The 23,985-nt window shown below is 47.1% G+C and overlaps 1 protein-coding gene across 1 annotated transcript; it reads left to right on the forward strand.

The window, feature by feature from the left end:
• Positions 1 to 2,568: 2,568 nt before the first annotated feature.
• LOC142578357 (solute carrier organic anion transporter family member 4A1-like) lies at positions 2,569 to 20,473 on the forward strand. Its single transcript, XM_075687754.1, has 6 exons — positions 2,569 to 2,581; positions 4,306 to 4,498; positions 12,996 to 13,143; positions 14,713 to 14,918; positions 18,836 to 18,900; positions 20,193 to 20,473. The coding sequence occupies exons 1-6, from the start codon at positions 2,569 to 2,571 to the stop codon at positions 20,471 to 20,473; spliced, it is 906 nt and encodes a 301-aa protein (XP_075543869.1).
• Positions 20,474 to 23,985: the final 3,512 nt, after the last annotated feature.

Below are 23,985 nucleotides of genomic sequence, written 5' to 3' on the forward strand. Positions count from 1 at the left end.
CTGCTTTGAACCGCGACACGCATGCCTTGGTGTTCCAGGTTACGATGCGGCATACGCCGAGAGGAAGGCCGACCATTCGGCTCTCTCGATGACCACCGTGGTGCCCACGGGGCAGTTCGGTCGCCACATGCGAGACCTGCCCAGGGCCACCCGTCGGCTGTTGACGGACGCACCCTTCCTGCTGTTGTGCCTCGCATCGTCTTTCGGCTGTAAGTGATCGAAGCATTTTTTTTTACGCAACGTCAGGTTTATCGTAGAGACCTTTAATATTTGAATGCGTCGTAGGCCAAGTAAACTGAACCACGTATGGCTTGAATCTTAAAATAAAAACATGCTGAATTCGTTGCTTCAACATCTTTTAATTAGATCCATCATTTTCTGTTCGTTTAGTACATTCATTACGTCACGAAAGCACATCTGGTGATATATATATATATATATATATATATATATATATATATATATATATATATATATATATTATTATTACGAAAATAATACATGCACTCGCCAAATAACGATACTAAAATACAGGGGTCTCGCATAAACTCTGAAACGGCAGACAGATTTATTTTCTTTTTTTTTTTTAGAAATGGTGTATTTTTGAACATAATACCTTTCTTTTGACATCTCTTGGGGCAGATAGCACAATTATAGTCCTTGAGCTGGATTTCTCTCAGGGGCGGACATTACGCATGGGAAATCGAATTGAGTAATTAAACAACAGACTAAATTCCACTAATGAAGTTTCGAAACTTAACGGCAAGTATTGCAATTTATGAGTTCTATAGCCGGTGAGTTCGCAAGGCACGTCAACTTGGAACGAACTCTGAGAATGGCACAGTTTCGAAAACACGAGCTTTAAAACGTATAGTAAAATTGTACTGTTTTTTTTTTGTTCTCACTTCCTCTTTATAACAAAGGGCCGTTTTATGCAATAAAGCACGAGAACAACTGGAACGAGAATGTACTTAGTCGTACATTTTTGGAATGAATTTTTCAAAACTGTTTTGATCCGGAGACTCTTTCCGAGGGGATACGCCTTGAGAACTCATCGGCTACAACTGCAACATGCACAGTAAATTGACCTATATTAATGCCCCATTACGTCACCTAAAAGTGACAGGCAACATCGAATACTGGATGAAAACTGCGATGCTGGCGCAGAACAAAGCTGGTGCTTTGTTTTCGAGCCGCGGGCTTCGTAGTGCCTTCTTGTTTCCCAGAATCATTCAACCAATGCAAAACTATGAAGCCCTCGCAAATGTTCTACAACACCTAAGATAAAACAACGTAGGAGTCCTCAGTACGAACGACTAAAACATGTTACATAGTAGACTTGGTGCTAGTCATGACGGAAGGACGTCTAGAACTAAGTGTGCAACGGTGCCTGTGGAACACAGGCGTACTGAGCGTGTTACGACAGATGTATAAATTAAGAAACCCGAAACCTCGTGTCCTGCACAGGGGACGCCACAACCACTTCTGTCGTCAGGGCGGGTTTATGAGACACAGTTTGGGGCATATTTCTATCGTTCGGGTCAACTGCCGAAGCCATTATTGCAGCCAAAAAACAAAACTCTTTCTAGAGTTCTGCTTGCATTACCGTATCGAGGTTGAAATTTGAAACTAACGGAGCAAATATCTCGCTATTCACGTAATACTTCATGCAGCCCATGGACACAAGAGGTGAAACTAAATGAACGTTTACCAGTAGCAGAGCGATGACCAGTTCATTAACCAAGAGCTCGCTTCACAACGTGAGTGGCTCGGAAGCATTCTGTGCAAAATCATTACTCGAACTAAGCTGCTCATCTGTCACGTGGAGCTCTAGTTTTCGCCTCCAAATGACCGGCTCCGTGTCGCTTCCGAGACTCCACTAAATAGCACACGCGTCCTCGTGATAAGCCCGAATGTTTGGCCATGGAGCCCGTACAAGCCATAGTTGCGAATTAAATAGCGCTAACCGACCCGGCAGAGAAGTAAAAGAAATTGATAGCTTCTCTCTGTTGGCTCTGTTTTACACTTGATATAGCGACATCTATTGGCATTCACGTAAACATTTCGGTATTACAGTGATATGCTTGCTGTGGTTGACGGACTGATGCAAAAGAAAGGTAACCATCTTCTATCGCATGAGGGCGCGCACCTACTGGTAAATAACTGGCGTGCAATGCTCATCCATGATGGTTTTAAATTTTCATACATATAAAACTTCAATGCTTTGCCGTCTGCTTCCGGCCAGCTCTGGTATTTCTTATTCGCCGCTCTTTCTTCTTTTTTTGTATTTCCCGTGCATGGCCAGTAATGTTCAATACCGGAATGACGTCCATCCTCACAAAGTTCTTTGAATCGCAACTAGGGCTGCCTTCCTCCAGAATTGCCTACCTGCTGGGTAAGTGAAGTACTCTGCTCTGTCCCTTTCGAAGCAGTACTCACCAGGTCATGACGCGCCTTTTCTGCACCGAAGGAGAAACTTCTGTGCTCCTCACGACATTTGTCGTATTACAAAAAAAAAAGCGAAATCAAAGCAAGAGGAGAAGTCCAAGTTTGCGTTTAACGGAAGCCATGGGTCCAACAGGTACTACGACGACCGCCATGGTATAGTGCACAAAATCAAAGTTGTCCACTCAAAAGAAGTAGCTCCCTATTGCTTAAGTAGCCGTCAATCTAAGTCGAAAACTAGTTAAACACTGTCCTTGCGAATATCCCACACTTAGGTTCGTTGATTGAATGCATGTGATATCAAGGAAGTTATCGCCCACATAACATTGCTCCGAAAATTTGCCATCAGCTTTCCCCCTCTCTCAGTGGTTTCTTTTTCTTTCTTTTTTTTTCGCGAAGCGAATACATTTAGCAGAGAATATATGGCAGGCAATGGCTTAGTTAGTTCTGCTAAAGCTATGAAGAGTGCCTTGAGCGCTCGGGTACTCTGGCTGTATTTCATTCTTTAGATTTTGGACGTCATACGTTTACAAAAATTGCGGGAAGATCGGCAAGTGTATATATATATATATATATATATATCATATGCATATCATATACATATCACAAACCTAACCACGAAGTTTACATATGTGACATGCTACACCAAAAGTAGATATCGTAGTTCTGTAAACTGCATCTGCTAGCCTATCTAAAACGGATTGACTTCATCAATGAATTACGTGAAGCAACTCACACGAAGTCGTTACAATGTTTATGATTGTTTTGACAAAGTCATATTCATAAACTAGTGGCATATTTCAGGGTTGTGTATAGTACATCAAGTTTGTCCGCTTTACATGTACTATTGCGTAGAGTTTGTATAATTGTGATATCCTTTCTATAGCTATATTAGAGTCTTCAACCCGATACTTAAGTTGCTTTTGAATTTTACGATTTTAATACTTTGGAAAATAAATATAATTGACAGGCCTACGTCGAAAATCGGCTCACTCCAGTCTCTATATTTCAAAATTTTCTATGCGACTAGTCTTATTAAATTCTATGCAGAGCTTGCGGATTTCTTTGTTGCCATGTAGCTAGATAGGAACACCGGAGCTAAAGCTTCGTCTTAGTGATAGCACCCGTCCTTTTATGGTGCCATAGTACGCTCTTGTGGTCGTCTACTCGTAGTGCTTGTTCAGCATAAGGCCTATTCCGGTCAAAGCTATGCGGTGTCCGAATATACAGGCAATTTTTTCGTCGAATACCAGTATTTAAGAAACACTACATCTTAATCGAACACACATATTGTATAACGTTATTTGGAACTTCCTCAACACGAGTAGCTTGCAAATCAGCGAAATGTGAAAGACCACCGCAGTATTAGTAGCAGTGGGTAGGTAGCGATGAGGGGGGGAGGGGGTTGAGGGGAAGTAAATTGAACACATGTCCCCCCTCTCCCCGATAATTTCTGTGTTAGCATGCCTCTTGCCCAGCTCCCTCTTCCCCGTCCCCTGCACCCTTCCGGTCCCTGGTCAAGTGCGCGCCCACCCCGAAAAAAAAAATCTGGTTACACCACTGCTTGGTAGGCCTACAAAGGCCATTGAAATCGGATGCTGCACTACAAGCGTTGGCACTTCTACATGCCGAGATGCCACCAGTAATCTTATTAACACCAGATACTCGGCACTAGGGCAATATTTCAAGTAATCTTGTGGCGAATTCTTGAATATACGAGTCAATGCGGCTAAACTTCAAAGGCTTCAATGTTCCATCATATTGAAGGCTGAATGCTGAAAAAGAAAACATGCCGGTCGTTTTCAATTCTGTAAGCGCAGTGCCAAGCCGTGAGCTAATCGACGTGCGCGATCTTCGCAGGTCTCAGCCGTCTCGGCGGTAGTTTCGGCGCCGTCATTGGCGGCGGCCTGGTGAGCCGCTGGAACCTGGACTTCGAGGGCATCATGCGTCTCTGCCTGTACAATTCGTGCATCTCCTGGGTAGGCGTGTTCGTGTTCATGTTCAGCTGTCCGCAGAACACCTACGCCACGCCGGACGGATACGTCGGCGCACGGTGAGTCCGCGCCCGCACGCCCAGCCATCGCCAGCGCGCACGCAGTTCTGCTACACTTTTTTTTTGACGTGGCAGCGGTTAGCTTCTGCGCATTTAAGGACTAGCGCAGCTGCGTGGTGTAGCGTTGGCGTTGCGTGGTACGCTACGCTCGGTGTCTCATCGCACTCTCCGACTCTTTCGGGCTAGCGGTGCTGGTTGTGGCTTTGTCCTTCTCTCGTACTTACAGTATAACGATCGCTCTGTGCCACAGCGTTTGCCTCGGCGACGCACACACATCACAGACATCTGTCAGATATAGCGTATTCCGTTACCGTACGATACCGTCCTTTTACAGCACAGCTCTCACAGGCGCCCACTCCCGCGTTGAGCGTGGAAGTGCCTCGTACTCCCTCGGCGCAACCGAGCGAACGTGGAGCGCAGCGGGTAATGAAAGAAGGCGATAGCGAAGAGAGCGCGAGGAGGAAAGCGGAGGAGGAGAGTAGGGGGTAAGGGTGAGGAGAAAAGAAGCACACTGCGATTGCGAAGAGAGCGCAAGGACGAAAGCGGAGGAAGACATCTTGAAGCATCACCAGAAAAACAATCAGAAAGATAGCGTTCGCGCACAGCGTTCGCCGCAAGCATTTTCCTTTAAATATTACGGTTGGATAAGTTGCAGTTGCTGGGAAGCGACAACTGTGTGGCTGATCTATATATAGGGCCGCGTCTCGCAGCTCTGCATGCCAGTCCGTGCGTTAATCGGGGCGATACCTCAATACATCGCGAAATGAAAACACGTTTAGCGTTGCCCTCAAATTTCGCTAGAATAGCGAAATTTGAGGGCACGCCGTCCTTGTTACTGACACGCCGTTGAGCACGCCGTCCTTGTTACTGACAAAAAAAGAACTTGAGCTTTTGCATGTGCAACCTCTATCTTGAGTGCAAAAAAGAAAAAGTGCATGTTTCGTATGATGTGCGATCACGTGACTGCGACACGTGTGGGCAATGCATGGTTATTAGAAGCCGTGCTTCTTTCAAAATAAACGTTGTTGAAAGTCAGCGCTTGTGGTGTCTTCTTGTCTCGTCCTTGTATACATTCTGCGCTGTTAACAGCAGGCCTCAAATTTCGCATTAGGGAGTATCGTAATCGTCCATGAATTAATTATACTAGCACTCCTGCTAATAAACAGTTTGACGTACTAATAATTTATAACTGTGTGCGTAGCGCTGTCAATATTGCCTGCTCCCTCTCCCTATATCTGTCCGCACTGCGCATCGCAAATATCAGCGCCTGCGGTGACGGGAAACACAGGCAGCAATGCATTGATAGGCAACTTATTAGGAACACGGGAAGTACTATGTACAATTGTCGAATTTTCTTCCATGCCAGGTTCATCTGTATGAGTGCCCATCATAAGAGCGGTGTCATAGCTAAAGCTGAAGTGGGCTGCACAGCATGAAAATGACACAGCCGAAACTCCCTCACGAGGAATTATCGCGGTGCAAAGTGCGAATTGGCGCGTTTACTCGCAGGGGCGTCTGGGTAAGCAGGTGTTTGGTGTGTTGCGACACCACGTATACGAGCACACGAGGGTTGGACCCTCCCGCGTGTAGCCGTGCGTGGGTTAGCCGCGTCTGGAGAAAGGGGGCTCCTGGGGGTTGAGCCAATGTCGGGTGTTCGGACCTTTAAGGCCTCCCAGCGGAGGCAACACATCTCTTTGGCCTCTGCTTCACATAGACGGCACGTCCAGAATGACCCACCTGGAGGAAACCGGCAGTCACCTTTTCCTGTCTCTTTCACTTTCCGGCCTTTCCTGTCTTATTCTCTCTGGCGGCAAGGGTTAAGCCTGTGTGGCTATCCTACCTTGGGTACACCATATTTTGTTATAGTAGCGGCGTACGACTGGCGTCGTATGGACTCAAGTTCTGCCTCATCCCCTCGATGGGCTCCGTGGTGGGTGGTCGGCGCTGTTGCCGTACATACACATTTTCTTATGGCAGAGCAAACTTCTGTTGTCTATGATGGAGTCTGAAAAAATGCCGCACCGAAGCATCGTTCCAGTTCTCTTTTCGGAGCAACGCCCCATCATTTTCCAAGTATTACATAGACCATGCGAAAACGACATACCAGTAAGAATGCTCTCTACGTTCCTTGTGGCCAAAAAAAAAAAACAAAATTGAACCCACATACAAAGCCTCAAAAATGTCTAGTGGGCCCTCCTTCTTGAATTAAATGACAAAGATCGAGCAAAAATACTTTCGGAACTTACCAGTATTGGCGACGCGACAGTGACGATTTCAGCCCACATAACACTAAATACAAGCAGGTGTGGGATAGCTGAGGGGGACTTTCTTGGCTTGAGGGACAAGGAACTGCTGGAAGGCTTCCGAGAACAAGACGTGACCAAAGTACAAAGAATTGTCATCCGCTGAAATCACCAAGAAATCCCCACAAAACGACTTATACTCACCTTTGGAACAAGCGCAATGCCTCGCTGGATGCATGGTACGTAAAAGTAGACGTCACACCATGTTTCCCAAACACCAGGCGAAGTTTCAGATGTCAAAGCTTTGAACATGCTTCACATACATGCCGAGGACAAACGACCTGTTCTAAATGCATCTCCAATGATCACCACTCTGACAATTGCACTCCTTCCCCACATTGCATTAACTGCAAAGGAGGCCACCCAGCTTAGTCGCGGTCTTGCCTTAGCTGGAAAAAATGAAAAGGAAGTGATTACACTAATCGTGAAAGAAAAAAATCTAGTTTTTTTGAAGCAAGAAAGCCATTGTCATACCTTTCGAGAAGATGTTATGCCGATGTGACGCGAGGTGGGGGACACCGTCACAGAGGCCTCAGGGGTCCTCCGAGCCCACGCACAGTGGTCGCGCAGTGACCCCTCCCACTCCGTGGTGGAAACAGCCAGTGCTGCTCCAAACTCTTCGAAGGCCCTGCAGACACCAGTCCCGTAGGGCCCTAAAATCAAATGAACCCCAAGGCCCAAGACACGTGTCTCGGCGCCCAACTTCCAGTCCTCCAGCGCTTCAGAGAGAGCGATGGAGCGCGGCGCAAGAACCCCGGTGCCGTCGACGCCGAAGGACAAGCGCTGTCGCGAGCAAGGAAAGAGGGACAAAGTCCCAGTAACCACTTTAAATAAGAAAGAGATAACCTAAAGGTTATCGCACCTTTGTAGCGGCCTTCTTTAGATCTATGTCACCTATTTCTTATCTCTTGTTCACTCGTTAATGCTATTTTTTACCTTTCCGTTTCAAAATGGTTTTTATGATCTACTGGAATCGTAGAGGACTCTTACGCAGCTTAGGTGACATCAATGGCATGTTATGTAACCTCTCCTGTGGCGTTGTACTTGCGGGAAACAAACAGGCAAAAACATTTTAAAAAGTTAAACGGCTTCACTGTGGTACGGTGCGATCGTACTCAGGCGAGCCGGCTTTTGGAAGGTGAAGCTATTGTTCTGCGGGGCGGTATAGACAGCTAGACAAGCTGCCATTAACAGCCACATAGAAGCCATTGCTGCCACCATTTTAGCACACGAGACCATGAACATTTGTTTACTATAGACAACACTGCATTCGCATTTTACTGTAAGAGACCTAGAGTTAAATTTAAATCAGCTACCTGAACCTTTTTTTATAGCGGGTAATTTTAACGCAAGTAACACGCTATGGGGTAGCAAAACAACTGACACCAGGGGACAAACACTTGAAGATTTTATTCAGACTAATCACATATGCCTTTTACATACTGGTTCTGTAATCTACTGCTCACCAAGCACAGGAGATATGAGCTGTCTAGATCGGGAGCTGTTCTCTCCATCTCTCTTTAGCGATTTTCAATTGAGTGTTATCGATAATCCCTATGGTAGTGACCATATGCCTTCTATCATTAAAAAAAAAACATCTCCTTTCCCTACAGTACCATAGAGATCACCCCGTTGGACACTCCATCTAGCAGACTGGCCTTTCTTCAGCGAAAATGGCAGTCTGGATGACATATAAGCTTAGTCAACGATAGATAAAATGACTGAAAGGATTGCTGCTTCTGTATTTGTTGCATCAGAACAGACAATCCCACAATAATCTGGCTTCTTAGAAAAAAATTAGAACCCAGGCGGACAATTTAATGTACAGAAACTCAAAAACTACAAAACAAAGCGTGAGGTATCTTTCAGTGATACCCCCCCCCCCCCCAACACAAGATAACCTCCTCTCTTCCAAAAAGCAAAGGCAAAAGCCAAGTACACACGCAGACAAGCCGAAAGATAGTCTTCGAAAAATGATATCTCGCCCATTAATGGTTCGATAACACCCAAAAGAATGTAGAATCAGCTTCGTAAGTTTGGGGGTGACTACGCTTCTTACACAATCCTCATACTCTCACCCCCTCTTACGCAAACAAACTTAGAAGAACAAGCAGACATATTTAGGGCAGCATTGCCATAACATAACAAGCTCAGTAAACTATACTGCTACATTTCAAAAATACAAGCAATATGCGGGAAAACAAAGCTTCCGACAACAGAAAGTACCGAGAAATTATATAATATGCCCCATTAACACTCCCAGAAATCAACCGAGTACTCACAACTGGCAAAAAAAAAAAAACAGCACCCGGTCCGGACAGAGTACATTACACACTGCTAGCTCACGTATACCCTAAAGCAGTTGAGACCTTGCTTCGTTTCTTCAACATAATCTGGGGAACGGGAAAAATGCCGAATCGTAGAATAAAGCCATTATAATCCCTTTCTTGAAACCTGAAAAGCATCCTACGGCAGCAACCAGCTACGGACCTGTAGCACTCACAAGCCGTCTTGCGAAGGCATGTCAAACCATTACATACATAAGATTGACGTACGTCCTCGAAACCACAATGTTGCTGGATAACCATCAGTGTGGGTACAACAAAGAGATTGCTCTAAAACAGATCACCTAGTGCGGCTAGAACTGGAGATACGTGCTGCATTTCTAAACGAGCAATACTATCTCACGATTTTCTTCGATCTAGAAAAGGCGTACCACACAACATGGAGGTTTGGTATTTCAAGGGACCTAGCAGATTTAGTGATCCGCGGTAGAATTCTCAAATGTCTAGCCAATTTCATGTCCGACCGAACATTGTAAGTGCGTTGAGGAACGGTGCTGCCATGCGTACTCATTCAGGAAAATGGTGTGCCACAGGGATGTGTATTAAGCAACAGTGTTTGTAGTAAAAACGACCTAGGTAAATAATGTAATTCCACCCTCTGTAATGCACTCGTTATATGTATTGATCTACAAATTGCGTGTCGTGAATCAAACCTGGCAACCTGCGAGCGGCAAATTCAATTCACTCACGCAGTGTGCATCTGAAAACGGTTTTTGTTTGTCAACTAAAAAAAAACTATTAGTGTTATCTCTTCAAAAAAAAAAAAAAAAACAGGCCTGCAACCAGATACCATCCTTAAGCTACAGAAAGCCGCACTACCGGTAAAACAAGAACACAGGTTTCTAGGTGTTCTGTTTGTTAAAATATTGAACTTTCTCGCGCACATAAATAGTCATGAAATTAAAGCGAACAATGCACTCAACATACTCAAAATCCTATCCCGGTATCGCTGGGACTCTGGCCGTAACTGCCTGATACACATCTACCGCACTTTGGTACGTAGCATATTAGGCTACGGTAACGTCATATCTGGTTCAGCCAGACAGTCTTACATCCGACGACTTGATCCAGTTCATAACTTTGGACTACGACTGGCAAGTGGTACTTACAGAATATCACCTGTCCAAAGTTTACACGTTTACTTTAATGAGCCCCCTTTGCAGCAGTGCAGAGGGCTACTAACTTTTTCCTACGTACTCAGAATCCAGTCCTCACCACAGCACATATGCTACAACATCGCCACACAGTGCAACTCACGCTTACACTACACAAATAAACCGAGCATAATTAGACCTCTTCTTCTGCGATATGAGAAATACCGTCGGGATTAAAACATTCCTCATGAGGTTCTTCAGGTTGCTAGAAGGAAACAACAATTACCCCCGTGGGGCGAGTTCATGCATTTCTGTGATTGGGCATTGGTACCTCTAAAGGAAAAGGACACCCCACTCGAACACATCATACAAGCATTCCGCGCTCTTCAGGACAAGTCCCAAAATTACATGGAATTTTACACTGATCGCTGTAAGACAAAAGAACATGTGGGTGTGGGGTGTGACAAAAGATTGGGAAGTATTCGATTACTACAGCATGCATCTGTTTACACGGCAGTAGTCTGCGCAATATGGACTGTAGTTCAAAAGATCATCGCTGACAAACACGAAAACACAGTCATATACACTGATTCTTTAAGCACACTGAAGGCTGTCCACATGAAATCAGAATTCGAGCCCCTGTTATTGGATATTTTAAACATGGTAACATCAAAGAAATGCAGCAGATGAGTTAGATTTTGCTCGGTACCAAGCCATGTTGAGATGCCGAGTAATGAAGCAGTGGATAGATGCACGTCAATGGCAGCGTACGAAGACGTAACAAACAAAACATTTTCATAGAAAGATAGTATCCGCGCGATTCGGAAGGCCTTGAGGTCAAAATGGCAACATGAACGGGACCATTGTACAAGCAACAAGCTACATCTTACTAGACCCGTAATTGGCTAGTAGAAGTCTTGCAGTCATTATGGAGCAACGGTTCTATGAGGTGATCTTTTTCAACTTTGGATTGGACACACATATCTTACGTACAATTTTTTCCTTCGAAAAGAAAACCCGCCAGCTTGCGAGAAGTTCCATGAACCTCTTGCAGTGATACACATTGTTGTGACACGTCCACGCATCGAAACACAGAGACGGAAGCTTTTACCCAACCTGTATAATTTACATATGCATTTACACCCCGCCCAATTACTGGCAGACGACCCGCTAGTGGCATTTACTAAGTTCGACTCTTTAGATACCCCAGCTGGTTATTTACACCAACTATAATGTAGCGCCGCAGGTTTATCTGCTTTAAGGTTTCGTTTTCTACTGTCTTGTGACTGGCGCAGCATGGCCTTAGTCGCCTTTGCGCCATTAAACCCGAATTAGCCAACCAACCTTACTGGCGCGTTTGCGAGCTAAATATTACGGTAGCGCTGCCTGTACCGCTGGCGATCCTGGCGCACGACGTAGAAGCAACTAGTCACCTTCTTTGATCGAGGCACGTTTGGAGCTCGAGCGCAGGAGCAGCGGTGGAGAGTTTCGTCCCGTGTCGAATCATTGCACCAATGAGCGCGTGCCTTGGCGCCAGGTGCGCGCCAGTTGGGCGATAGCTGTGCCTCTAGCACGAGAAGGGGGCGGAGCTTTTCTGACTTGCGGGTGATGTGACCTTTGTGCGCAGAGGACCCGGGACACCCGGTTTATCGTATGGTCGCATGACTTTTACCTTCGATGAACCCTTACTACATGGATAATACGGACTCGCTATGTTGAAATTTCTCAGCTACCTTATCAATTTGCGGTCCTCACAAAAACTATGCATAAACCCTCAATTTTTTTTATATTGTACACGTTATTAGGTCTAGTTTAATATTGTAGCATTATTTTGCCCGATTTGTAAGCGGCAAATAGAATACTTAACTTGAGCAAAAGAAATAGAAATGACCTTGCGTGACCTTGCTGAGAGTTCTTTCATAATGCTTTGCATTAAAAAGGCAAAACCGCACGTCCGATGTGTGGATGCTGCCAAGATATGCCCAAAAGGTCGTAATAGGCGGATTGTGTCCACATTAGAGAATGCCGATATCACGTGTTTTTCTTTTTGTTCCTTCTTTTTTTCTTTCTTTTTTTTTTTTGCTAATACATCGCTCACTAATCTCACTGTCTGCATCCCACTCCTGTTATTAGAAACAATAGTGCGCCATCATGAGCCTCCGTGGACATGCAAGTCAATGCCGGCTCCTTTGGCTTGGCTTGGCTTGGCTTGGGTTGGCTTTCTGCAGCGTAAGCCGTTTCTGCTCACCGTCAGTTGAGTCGTTTACACGGACCTCACCGGCGCCGGCCGTGCTCCGTTGACGTCGCACTGCGGTCTTCGCCGGAGTTTTTGTAAAAAGTGTTTAAAACGAATCCTCACGTACAGGAGAATTGAAATATTATATGATGAACTTCCAAACGCAAGAGTAAACTTGAAGAGACACAGTGGTAGTTTAGCACAGTGAGTGTACGCTGAGGAAGTTGACAAACGGCCCTTTCGTGTTGCTACCGATCTTCAGTCCGGGCTCGGTACGCTAAAGTTACCCTTTTCAAGGCACGAGTATGACTACCAGATTACATTCGAAGTGAATGCAGGCATTTGGGTGTTCGCACCATGCTGTCGCCGTTTTTTGGTTGTACGCATACTAAGAATTTGCACATTAAGAAACGCTTACGTAACATTCATTGAACGTACGTTACGCTCCATCTTGGTGCTCCCCATAACTTCCCACAACGACGTTTAATCGAGTACGCCTTCAACATTGGTGTGTCGCAGGAGGCCCACGGATTTCAACTTGATCTGCAGCAGCAACTGCAACTGCACGCGCGGTGTCGTGAACCCAATTTGCGGCGCCGACCGCGTGGTCTACCTGTCGCCCTGCGTGGCGGGCTGTCGCAATGAGTTCCATGTAAAGAATCTGAAGGTTCGTAAACGTAAACGTGAACTATCGGACCAATTGCGAGTGCAGTCACGGGCCATGTTAATCAAGAGTGCCATAAACAAGGTGTGAAAGCAGGAGGCACGCGGACTGATGCTTTAAAACCATCAACTCTACTTTTTCGCATCTCGGCGCCGGCTCCATCTGTTTCTTATCTCTGTCGAAACCCCCCGCGAAACGTGCGCGTTTTACTTTTTTTTCTGAGTGGCTGTGAGTTCGTTACTCCCGGATGTGTACATGCAACGTCGCTGATGTCAAACACGACACCCTAGGTCAGCAAACTCACTCACGAGACCACTCACTCGGGCTCACTCAGAGTCAGACTGATCCCTCTGTGCGAGTCCGGGCGAGCCCGGCTGAATATAACTTTGATGAGTCTGGGTCCAAGTGAACCTTAAGCAAAAATATATTTTATGATTGCGTCAGAGCGAGTTATTATATTGCCGACCTATGGTCAATTTCGAAAAATTCATCGCAACGTGAAAAAACTTATCTAAGCTTCGCGCACCATGCTTCGTTAGACTTCATGAAAACAACAGGGAACCGCGCGGTCCTCGCGCTATCGGCAGCACAACGCCCGGATCTCCGTTGCATCATCAATGTCACTACAACCCCTCCCCGCATACATATGCCAGCTTTACGACAGCCGTCGCAGCTCCGGCAACACAGGGAGGTGCCTCTCATGCTGTAGACTTCCGGCGCCGTGCCGGGACACGCTTCCTCCCCTCTCCCTGCTTCTCATTTGTCTTCTGAAACAGTGTCGCGCCTCTATAACACGATGGAGGGGGTTTGGAAAGGAGTAGGTAGGAAGCGGCACAGTGGAGCGCGAAGAATTGGGAGCTATGCGAGCATTGCTTTCGCTTTCGCCGTTCTCACGAGAGCCCGGTAACGCGCCGTGGTGGCGTATAGCGGCTGTGGCGTTGCGCTGCTGTAAGCCCGAGGGCGCGGGATCGAATCCCGGCCGCCGCGGCCGCATTTCGCTGGGGGAGAAATGCAAAAACACCCGTGTACCGTGCATTGGGTACACGTTAAAGATCACCAGGTGGTCGATATTAAACCGGGGTCCCTTACTACGGCGCGCCTCATAATCCAATCGCGTTTTTTTTTTTTGCACATTTCCTGCAGTACGCTTCTGCCATCCAGTTTGGAAATAAAACAGCTGGTAGCAGGGGTATGTTGAACTGGGCTGCTTGGTGCTTGTATAGAAGGGAATCCAGCGGCACAAATTGGAGACATAGTTAAGGGTACGGACACAGCGCTCTGGCTGTTGCTATGTCGCGTCTTCAGCGCTTTTCGATTGCTAGCTGGCAGCGATTGCCAGCGTCAGCGCCTTTAACGCATCCTCATTATTCTTGCGCTGCTTTGCAGTTTTTAACAATACACCACCTCACCTGTCTGCGATGCCCGCTCCTTCTAGACTAATGAATTTGTATCTGGAGTGTCTTTAGGTGCCGCACAAAGGTATATTAGAGGCCTTGTTCACCGCGTCTTTTCTTTCGCACAGGAATACCAACGCAGCGCTATTTTCTTTTCTGTGCGCTTACCTATTCGCAGATGTACAGCGATTGCTCTTGCGTGAACGCTACGCTCACCGAAGTTCCTGGAGTGAGTAGCGACGAAGTTCTCTTGGACGCCGTGCAGGCTACGCGGTTGCGTTGCCCCGTCGCCTGTGGCCTCTTCCTGCCGTACCTGATCGGCGTCCCTGTAGCGCTCAGCTCGGTATTTCTCAACCTAGCGCCGTCCACGGCGGCGTCCATCAGGTGAGCGTGTCGGTCCTCTTTGACTGCGACAGCATTATTGTGCCATCCAGCACCGAAGGCGTGTCTCTCTGGCTGCCTGGAAATTGGCATTTTTCCTCCTTCCTCTCTGCCCTCGCTCCTAGGGCAAGAGCGAACACACAAACAAACAAAACGGGGGGGGGGGGGGTGAGCAGCAGTGTGGTGACGCCTCCACTCTTATTCTACCCGCCTTCTCTGCAGCTCGCTTTCGACTATAATATATCCTACACGGCCAGTGGCTGGCAGCTTCACTTAGTAATTGTTCTATAATGCCAGAACTTTATTGTACATGCGCCCCCAGTAACCTTACCCCTAAAACTTCCAGGACACAGTTCTTGATAGGGTTGAAGTACTTTGATTTTCAAGCACTGTAGTGTGTGTGTGTGTGTGTGTGTGTGTGTGTGTGTGTGTGTGTGTTTGTGTGTGTGTGTGTGTGTGTGTGTGTGTGTGTGTGTGTGTGTGTGTGTGTGTGTGTGTGTGTGTGTGTGTGTGTGTGTGTGTGTGTGTGTGTGTGTGTGCGTGCGTGCGTGCGTGCGTGTGTGCGTGCGTGCGTGCGTGCGCCCGTGTGCGTGCGTGCATGTGTGTGTGTCTGTCTGTCTACGAAAACCAGCTATTTTTGAGCAAATATTGCCGTCTCGCTGCATATTTCTGCATCTTCAGCCGACCGTATCATATAATGACGTTCTGTTGTTTTTATTAACTACGACATTATGAGATGTCTGGCTACTAAATGGTTCGCTATCTCCAAATTGTAGGTAAAATTTTAAAAGGAATGCGGCGGAACCCATCTCACGATCAATGTCTTCATCAATGCTATCAGCATCGACGCAATGTAGCGACGCATCGTACTGACGCCACCCAAAGTCCGTCATGTGACAGGCACGTCTCCCGCCAGGCTCCTCTGTCACGCTTCCCTACGAACAAGCTGTGCCATCTGGCGGCGCCGCCAAGAAGTCCTCGTGTCGCGCTTGTGTGAACATATATATTCAGGCAGGATTCTCGACTGTATAAGACTTGCATGGGTTCGATTATGCCTAGCACTGGAGACATTTCAAACGATCATTTTATCCAGCGAGGAGCGGTACATACCCAGTTTCACATACCCATTTACACATGTTGGTCCGACGAGTGTTTCCGAATCGGGTCCCGCTCTGTATAATTCGTAGAGCCCGATGCTCTACGAATTAGACGATGGACTAGCAGTGAGCCAAGTTGACGTGAAAAAGGTTAGCCGAGGACAAACGGAAGATGAACAAACATACAGACAGTCATATACCGCAATCTTGGTGAAGTTCCCAAAGAATGCTGATCGCATTACAATAAACCCATTCACAAGAAATGGACGTCGATGTAAAGGCATGCTGGTAGGAACGAAGGAAGACTGCGACGGCGTAGTGAAATAAATATTGGCGATTATTTATTTCGAGAGCATGGCAGCTTTTCAGTTAACAGTACAACTCAGCAGCCGTGACAGCAGCTTCCTTTCACTTGTCGGCGGCCTTCGTCCCGCCCGTATTTAGGGGCTATCATCTTGCTTTCTCAATCAAAGGCTGTTGAATTGGTTTACGAACACGCTGCGGCTGTTTTTATTGCTCTATGTGGTAGAGCAGTTATTCTACACAATTATTTTTTCCTTCGTTACCTTCCAGCGCCAATTAGATCCCAGCACTGGTGAATTGCGCACCGTAATTCAAGTACGAAGACAGATACGACGACAACATGAGTCCTGTCGACCTCTCGTTATTATGTGTTTGTCCTTTTACCATGCTAGTTTTTTTCTTCTTGCTCGAGAACAATGTCCATTACTCTGTGTGTTGGTAATGGTTCGAGAACAATCAGATGGTAGAAATTGAAGAGGAAACGTTGCTGATCGTTGTCTTACAAAAATATTGCGATGAAAAATTGACTTTGTAAAAGTCAATGCTCTAAGAATGCACATGGTCGTTCAAACCCAGACTAGTAAATTTCGGGCAAATCCGTGCATGGCCTGTACCATACCCACGCTCGACGAATAACTATGCTCACGTCGCCCGCAGACACTAGCGCTGGATTTCTGTCTAGCATGATTATAGTTGCCGGCTCTTAGAATGGTTTTGCCAGGCGTCACCTGCGCTCCGGGCCCCAAGTGACCAAACTTTTAGCATATGTTACTTTAATAAGACGGCACCTAGCATATGCCGCTATGACTTTGCATCCGCATCAAAAATACCTTGCCAACAGACTCGAATCGTTACAGAATAAGGCCTGCTATATTTGTCACGAAGCCTTGTTACACTGCTATCTCATTTTCCACGACTTTATCCCATTTTTTCGGCATTCACAGAAGCCCATATTAAACCGGCCCTTCGCGCCTTTCCCTGATTATATCACCCCTTTGATGTGCAACCAAAGTTTGCCTGTACTAGACTTATGCATCAGTCACCTCTATTCCTTAACATCTACCATTGGAATAAACTACCCGCTGAAATCGTTGCCAAGTACAATCGCGAAGTTTTTTTTTTTTTTTTTAAATAAACTAATGTGCTGGATGTATACTGATGCCTGACAGGGTTCTGACCACCTGTATTTTTTATCGTCTTCTTTGGCGTTACAAATCTGTGTATTCAATTTCTCTTATCCGGCTGTTGTTTTTTATCAGCACAACCGTATTGCCTGAATGCTTGCTTGCTTTTTTACTTGCGGTGCTGTGTATAATGTTCATTAATTGCTCTCTTTTTCAACCCCCTACGTAATACCTGTGAGGAACCATTAGGGTACGTCAATAAAGAAACCAAGAATAATACTCGTAATGCAAAAGATAGAAAGTTGGGCGAGTTGGTACAGTAACATGATCTTCAATTGTAGCGCGAAGTGACAGAGACAGAGATTAGAAGCAGACAGGACGAGTGCTCGTCCTGTCTGCTTCTAATCTCTGTCTCTGTCACTTCGCGCTACAATTGAAGAATAAGACTCTATGTATACAATCACATGGGCCCCGATACCACGTCGCTTGTTGGGTCGCAGTGGGCTGCGACCTACCACGTCGAAGTGGGCTTGTTGGGTCCAAATCTATTCGTCGGGTTCATCAAACGCTAGCGGGTCGAGGGAGCGTCAGGGTCGGGCCGGACCAACTGTGGGCGGGGCTTCGTTGAATCTCTCGAAACTTGCCATAATGCGTGTAAACGCGGTGGGGTCGGTCAGCTGGACCTCCGAGTCGACCCGCTCAGGTCGAGCTCGTGGAAGCTCGTGGAGTTTACGTCGACGCCTATATGTCCCTGAAAGACGTGGACGGGCCTAGACGTCAGAAGGCTATTCAGAGGCTTTCCTACAGCTACCAGCCGGTCTCTGTGAATCCACGAGTCAGTTGCTACGGAAGTCAGTACGGTTAGCACACTATAACCTATATTGACGTCCACGCCCACGCGTCGCCCATGGCACAGCCTGTCGCGATCTCCCGATTAGCGAGGCACTCACACCACACGTTTGCAACGTGCCGTTTGCAATGTGTCGCGCGAGACAGATTGTCCGCGCCAGCCACGCTACTCCACAGCATTCTCTTCCTAATACCTCTTCCGTGTATACCTATGTAATCATAACACAATATATTGACACGCATACTTCTTTCACGTGTGGAGCTGCGCTCAAATTTCTCATTACGGGGTACCGTAATTGTCGGTGCATTTTTATGATAACTGCAGGACGAAGTCCTCTCCTAACGACCCGTATTCTGTGCTATAGCTGATTCCAAGTTGTGCGAGCGAATTTCCCATTTTCATCGCGCCACATAATTCTTGGGCGTCTTCGACGGCGCCCGCGTACGTTCCCGTGGCACCCATTGTGTAATTCTCTAGAACAGACCACCGGCGGCCCTAACGCATACGTCTCACGCATACATTCAAAACTCGCACGAACGTGTGCAGATGCGTCAAGCCCGCCGAGCGGTCCCTGGCTCTTGGCATAAGGCAAGTTATTGGACGCCTCGTGGGTGAGTATACACGAAAGCTTCACGACACATTCTGTCCACAGATTGTAATCTATCCTCTTGGCGTGGCAGTTGGCGCAACATTGCAGATCGGCCTAGCACTGTGTTACGATAGATTATAGATTAGATAGAAGTCTTGGCTTAGTAAGTAGGACGCCCCGCTGCGCTGCGGGAGGGGCGTGATTCAGTCGCTACCGCCGGACACTCACGGATTTATAAAAGGGGTACAAGCAACCGCCCACTCGGGCGTATAGCTTTGAAGGGATGCGTTGCTTGGAAGAGTTTCGTACAGTCCGGTACGCTTGCTGTCCAAGACAATAACCAAAGCAAACAAAGCAACACACAAATCTCAAAGGTATAGTCTAGCAGCCCCGTGTCACCGAGTTCTCGTCACGTGGGTGTCCTCGCAAGCGTCTGTAATTCCTGTAGTTACCGAACACCGAGCTTGGAGCGCGCTTGTACCTAGTTAACTGTTCGGTATCCTGGCGAGATAGCGTGACTTGCCATCCAATAAGAGTGCCTGCAACTTCTGAAAGGTCAAAAAAGAGAGGAATCTTCCTATTTCTATTTGGTGCAAGTTCACAAGTGGGTGTAGCTCACGTATGACAGTATCCAAAACAAATATGACAACCCTATGATTATAGCCTGTTATTCTTATACAAGATAGATATAAAGGGAACTGGCGCAAATGTATGTAAAATTTGTGAAGCTGCTGGTATACTTTGCATTTCCCTCCAAATGTCACATACAAATTCTTTCCCGAGACTGTACACACTTCTTTCTTCGCTCTGTTAGCTCCCTTATACCGTGGCTGCCTTATACGTAGATCGGTCATACTCTTTGAGTTATACCGTGCAAGTTCGATAATTGCAAGAATTAAAAGCACACCTGAGGACGCGTGTCCACATGATTTTAATATTTAGATTCTACAACTTACCGTGGATATTGAACACGGCAAATAACTCCGATTGCGTTTCTCGCCGCCTTCGCGGCTGTTGAGACTATACATTGAGTCCATTCGGAAATAATCAAGAAAGGTCGCGACAACAATAGGTCTCGTTAAACGAGCACGTTTCGTCTCTTTTCCGGTCTCCAAGTTCTAGCTTTAGTGCCGTCAGTCTATTTATGTCCACTCAACGAGCGCTCACCTTGGGCTAACCAGCTAACCTAGGCTTACCAACTAGCCCTGGCTAACCCCGACAAGAGGGCTTGGGTAAATGGCGAAACAACGGCGCCTCCTTGCTCTCTCTCTCTCTTTTTTTCGCGCCATACTTATTCGCGCCCGTTCACGGCAGGCTCCATCCCGGCCCCCGTGATCTTCGGCGGCATCCTGGACCGCACCTGCCTGACGTGGCATCGCAACTGCGGCTCCAGCGGCAACTGCATCGTGTACGAGAACGAGGGCATGGCTCAGGGCACGTTCTACGCCATGGCCGCCACGCTGTCCATAAGCATGCTGCTGTACTACGCGTCCCTCGCCGCGCACCGCCGGCAGGCCCGCAAGCGCGAAGCCGCCAAAGAGCTCCGCGCGGTGCGCAAGAAGTCGGAGGGGCGCAGTCGCCGCAATCACGAGTAGGCGCGGCTCCAGCCTCACTGGTCGCCGCAACGTTTCGTCATCGCGACCTCGTGCGCCGCCTGACGGCTGGCCACGTGACGCTGCCCTGCGTTCGAGTTGGTACCGACTGTTTGCATAAGAGGAGTGCCGCGTGCAGATACTCTGGCATGCCGGGTTTATATGTATTAGGAGTAAAGCGACGTCTGCTGGGGGGACTACGGATACATTTGTATGTTGTGATGCGCGGTAACGGAATTTTGTAGTGGCCTTTAAAGGGTCCTAGTTACTTTCATAAAATATGTTCGTTGCGGAAGTGTGCGTTCGTGCAAGCACTTCGCGTAAAAATGCAGCACGACGTAAGAGCGGCAGTTCTTAAGCTGTGTACTGCCAGAGCGCCCAAATTGTATTGGTCTTGAGTGTCTGGTGTAATCGGCAGCAGTGTCATACTCGGGAATACTCGCCATATCTATCGATTGTTTCGACTGCCCACCGCTGATTCCAAGCTATGCACACAAATCCACATAGAAGATCGCGATCGCGTCATAGCGTCGCTCAGTCCATAGAAAACAATAAAAAATAGCGGCCATTAAACCAAAGGAAGAAAACATTAAAAGACATCGTTACGCTGGCTCTTTGTACAAGGACTTGACCATAAAGAGCTTCTTGGTAAACACTACGGAGCGCACAGAGTCGGTGGGGATTTCAACAGCGAAGAGCACTGTTCACATGTCAAAGCAGCATATATAGATCCTTTTCATCGGGCGAGGAGGAAGTGGCGCGCAGCGAGCCTTTCCTGGGCTTGTGCGATCCGGCGCGGCCGCTGTTTGAAAGTATTCTTGTCTCGTGCTGCGTAACGATTTCGAAATGTTTTAGATCATACTTTCTAAAATTTACGCAATTTCCGTTCATACAAGGTCGTCAGGGAAGCTATTCGGTGCATCGGTAACTACAGTACGCTGAAATATCTCTTGGGGACGCAAACATGTGACGCGCATTATCAGCCGCAGTGTTGCGAATTATTTTGCGTATATAGGTTCTAATTCAACAAAGAGAACCGCCGTCTTTGTATTACCAGCATGAAATGGTAAATCTGCTCACTATCTGATCGGGTGGCGTAGCGACTAAACATAAGAGCGAATGCAAGTGTACGGTCTACCTACGGGCAGCCACGAAACATCTAAGCGGCAGGTGCTATCAAATACTTGTGATACACCGGTATTATTCTCACGGATTTCAAGTCTAGTAGGCTTGAAATCACTATATGTCTACACTAGCCTTCCTGCATCAGGCCAATAGCGCTACTGAACACAGTGATCACTGCAGTTGGTGAACCAGCATGATACATTATATAAGCTATATGTGCTTCGGCATTGCCTTTTACCCCTGTAAAGCCATAATGTATGAGAGGGATCGCATAAAAAGAATGCGATGGCTATTGTTGAGGACAAAATTTCCGTAATATGTCTGAGTGCGCCGTAGAGAACGAAACGAAGACAACCGAAATAAAAAATTCGGTTATCATCCTCTTCTCGAAAAAGAAAGAAAACGGGCTAACGCCACAGTACGATTTCGTATAGTCATGCCACGCAACGTTTATAGATCTGTAAACGTTGATGCCGCATGCTTGCATCATGCGCTATACAGAACAAATATATCTAATTCAGCACCTACCACTGCTTTGGATGCTCGAGCGCACAGTTCGTAAACGGTCGCTTTGCTGTACAAGTATAGTTCACATTGTAAGGTATACTGTTATTACGAACCACAACTATTTTATTCATGGGTGGATACCTCATCCACAGAACGAAGTAGTCACGCAATGTAATTTGCTGCTAGCAGTTTGAACGCTTGTCAAAGCATAACAGCACAGTTCAGGAGTATCGTAGCAGAACGGTGCCCACGCAGTTACGATCATCGCGTACGTTTCATTGCTCCTAAACCACAGCTTTGAACTAGAGGATGGTACTGCAATAAGGTCACATTAGTGAATGGAACATACAAAAATGCAGAATTGATCTCCGAGGCTGATTGTAGGCTCAAACATGCGCGCGCACATCGCGCTGCGTGCTCCGTCTGCCTCAACGACAGCAGATAGTCCAGCCATACCGGCTTAAACCACTTCAGTACGTTTTACATAACCGTTTTCCATGTAGAAGACGCCACGTCGTACTAAATAGACCGCACGAGCGCGAAAGTAAACCCCAGAAACTACCGCCAAGCGTATACCTGCCATGCATAATGGAGCGCTCGCCCAAGCCAGCATGCCCACTGCCCATAGATGGGGCCACTGCGTACCAATATGGTGGCGCCCATGAAAAAACGGTCTATACAGAGCGACGTTGTTTCGTTTTCGTGCAGGATATCATGCTGCCACGCGAGCCGCTCCTAATCGCTGCAGACATTTTCCGTACCAATGCGCTGTCTCACCGCACTTGGTGAGAGGAGTCTATTGTCTCATTCTTTTCTTTTACTTTTCTTCGTTGAACCTGACAGCAAATCCACGAATACTATAACGCGTTGCAGGTTCAAATCCTGTTGCGTAATGTTCCGCGTAAATTCTGTACAAAATTGTTTTTTTTAATTAGTGTAAGAATTACACGGGATCTTATATATCCACTGTTGCGCAACGCTGACGCGCGTACATGGATTTTTTTTTTTCCTGTGACCACTTTTCACCGGCTAAGAGCGGTAAAAGAACAATGACGCGACGCGAGACGCACCTTTGTGCATCGAAACTTTCTCGCATATTGTCGCCAATTCAATAGCGGAGAAATTTCGTATAATCAGATTGCGCGCACGTCGGGAATACTGGTGCACATTCTGGAACATACGCGGGCGCCGGCAATTGCGCTGTAATTCATGGCGAGTCATAAATTAATACATCACACATAGATCAGGTTTCTACGACCGACGAGCATGCTCGTCGCCGTCGTTGTGCTTTGCCTGTTAGGCTTTTTTGGGGGGGCGGGGGGAGGGGGGAGGGGGGAGGCACAAGTTCGCTGAATAAAAACTTCCTAACTCATGCCTTTGTCAATGTCTTGTTCCTCACCGTCACGACAACGTGACATGTGAAAAAAGAAAGACAACGTATGCGTGTCAAGATGACTTTCGTTGACTCCGCACCCCGAATAACTGTTGGAATGACAGAGCCACGCACCTCTCTGCCTAAAAATACCCGCCTTGAAGCGACGACACTACACTCTCGTGGTCGTCAAGTTGACTGTTAGCAGAACGTACGTGGCTCTTCTCGTCTGGAGGAAAGGATGTTTACACCTGAGAGGTGCGAACTGTCCTCGACACTTTTCTCACTCGTACTTGCAGTTACCAGATGTGACTTTATCGCGTTACAACCCGGGGGTCCGAGACACCGTGAGAAAAGCCCCGGATAGAGTCTACTCGCATCTGACTAGATGAGCTGCTTGGGGGAAGCTGCGGGTAGCTTCAAAGTACTCGAGGCTCTTGTTAGCTCGCGTAGTGAAATACAAACCCATGCGTGCCCATACCCCGTGACCGCATACCCTACATGAACAACT

The sequence above is a fragment of the Dermacentor variabilis genome, chromosome 4 (assembly GCF_050947875.1).
Source record: "Dermacentor variabilis isolate Ectoservices chromosome 4, ASM5094787v1, whole genome shotgun sequence".
In the NCBI taxonomy this organism is placed as follows: Eukaryota; Metazoa; Arthropoda; class Arachnida; order Ixodida; family Ixodidae; genus Dermacentor; species Dermacentor variabilis.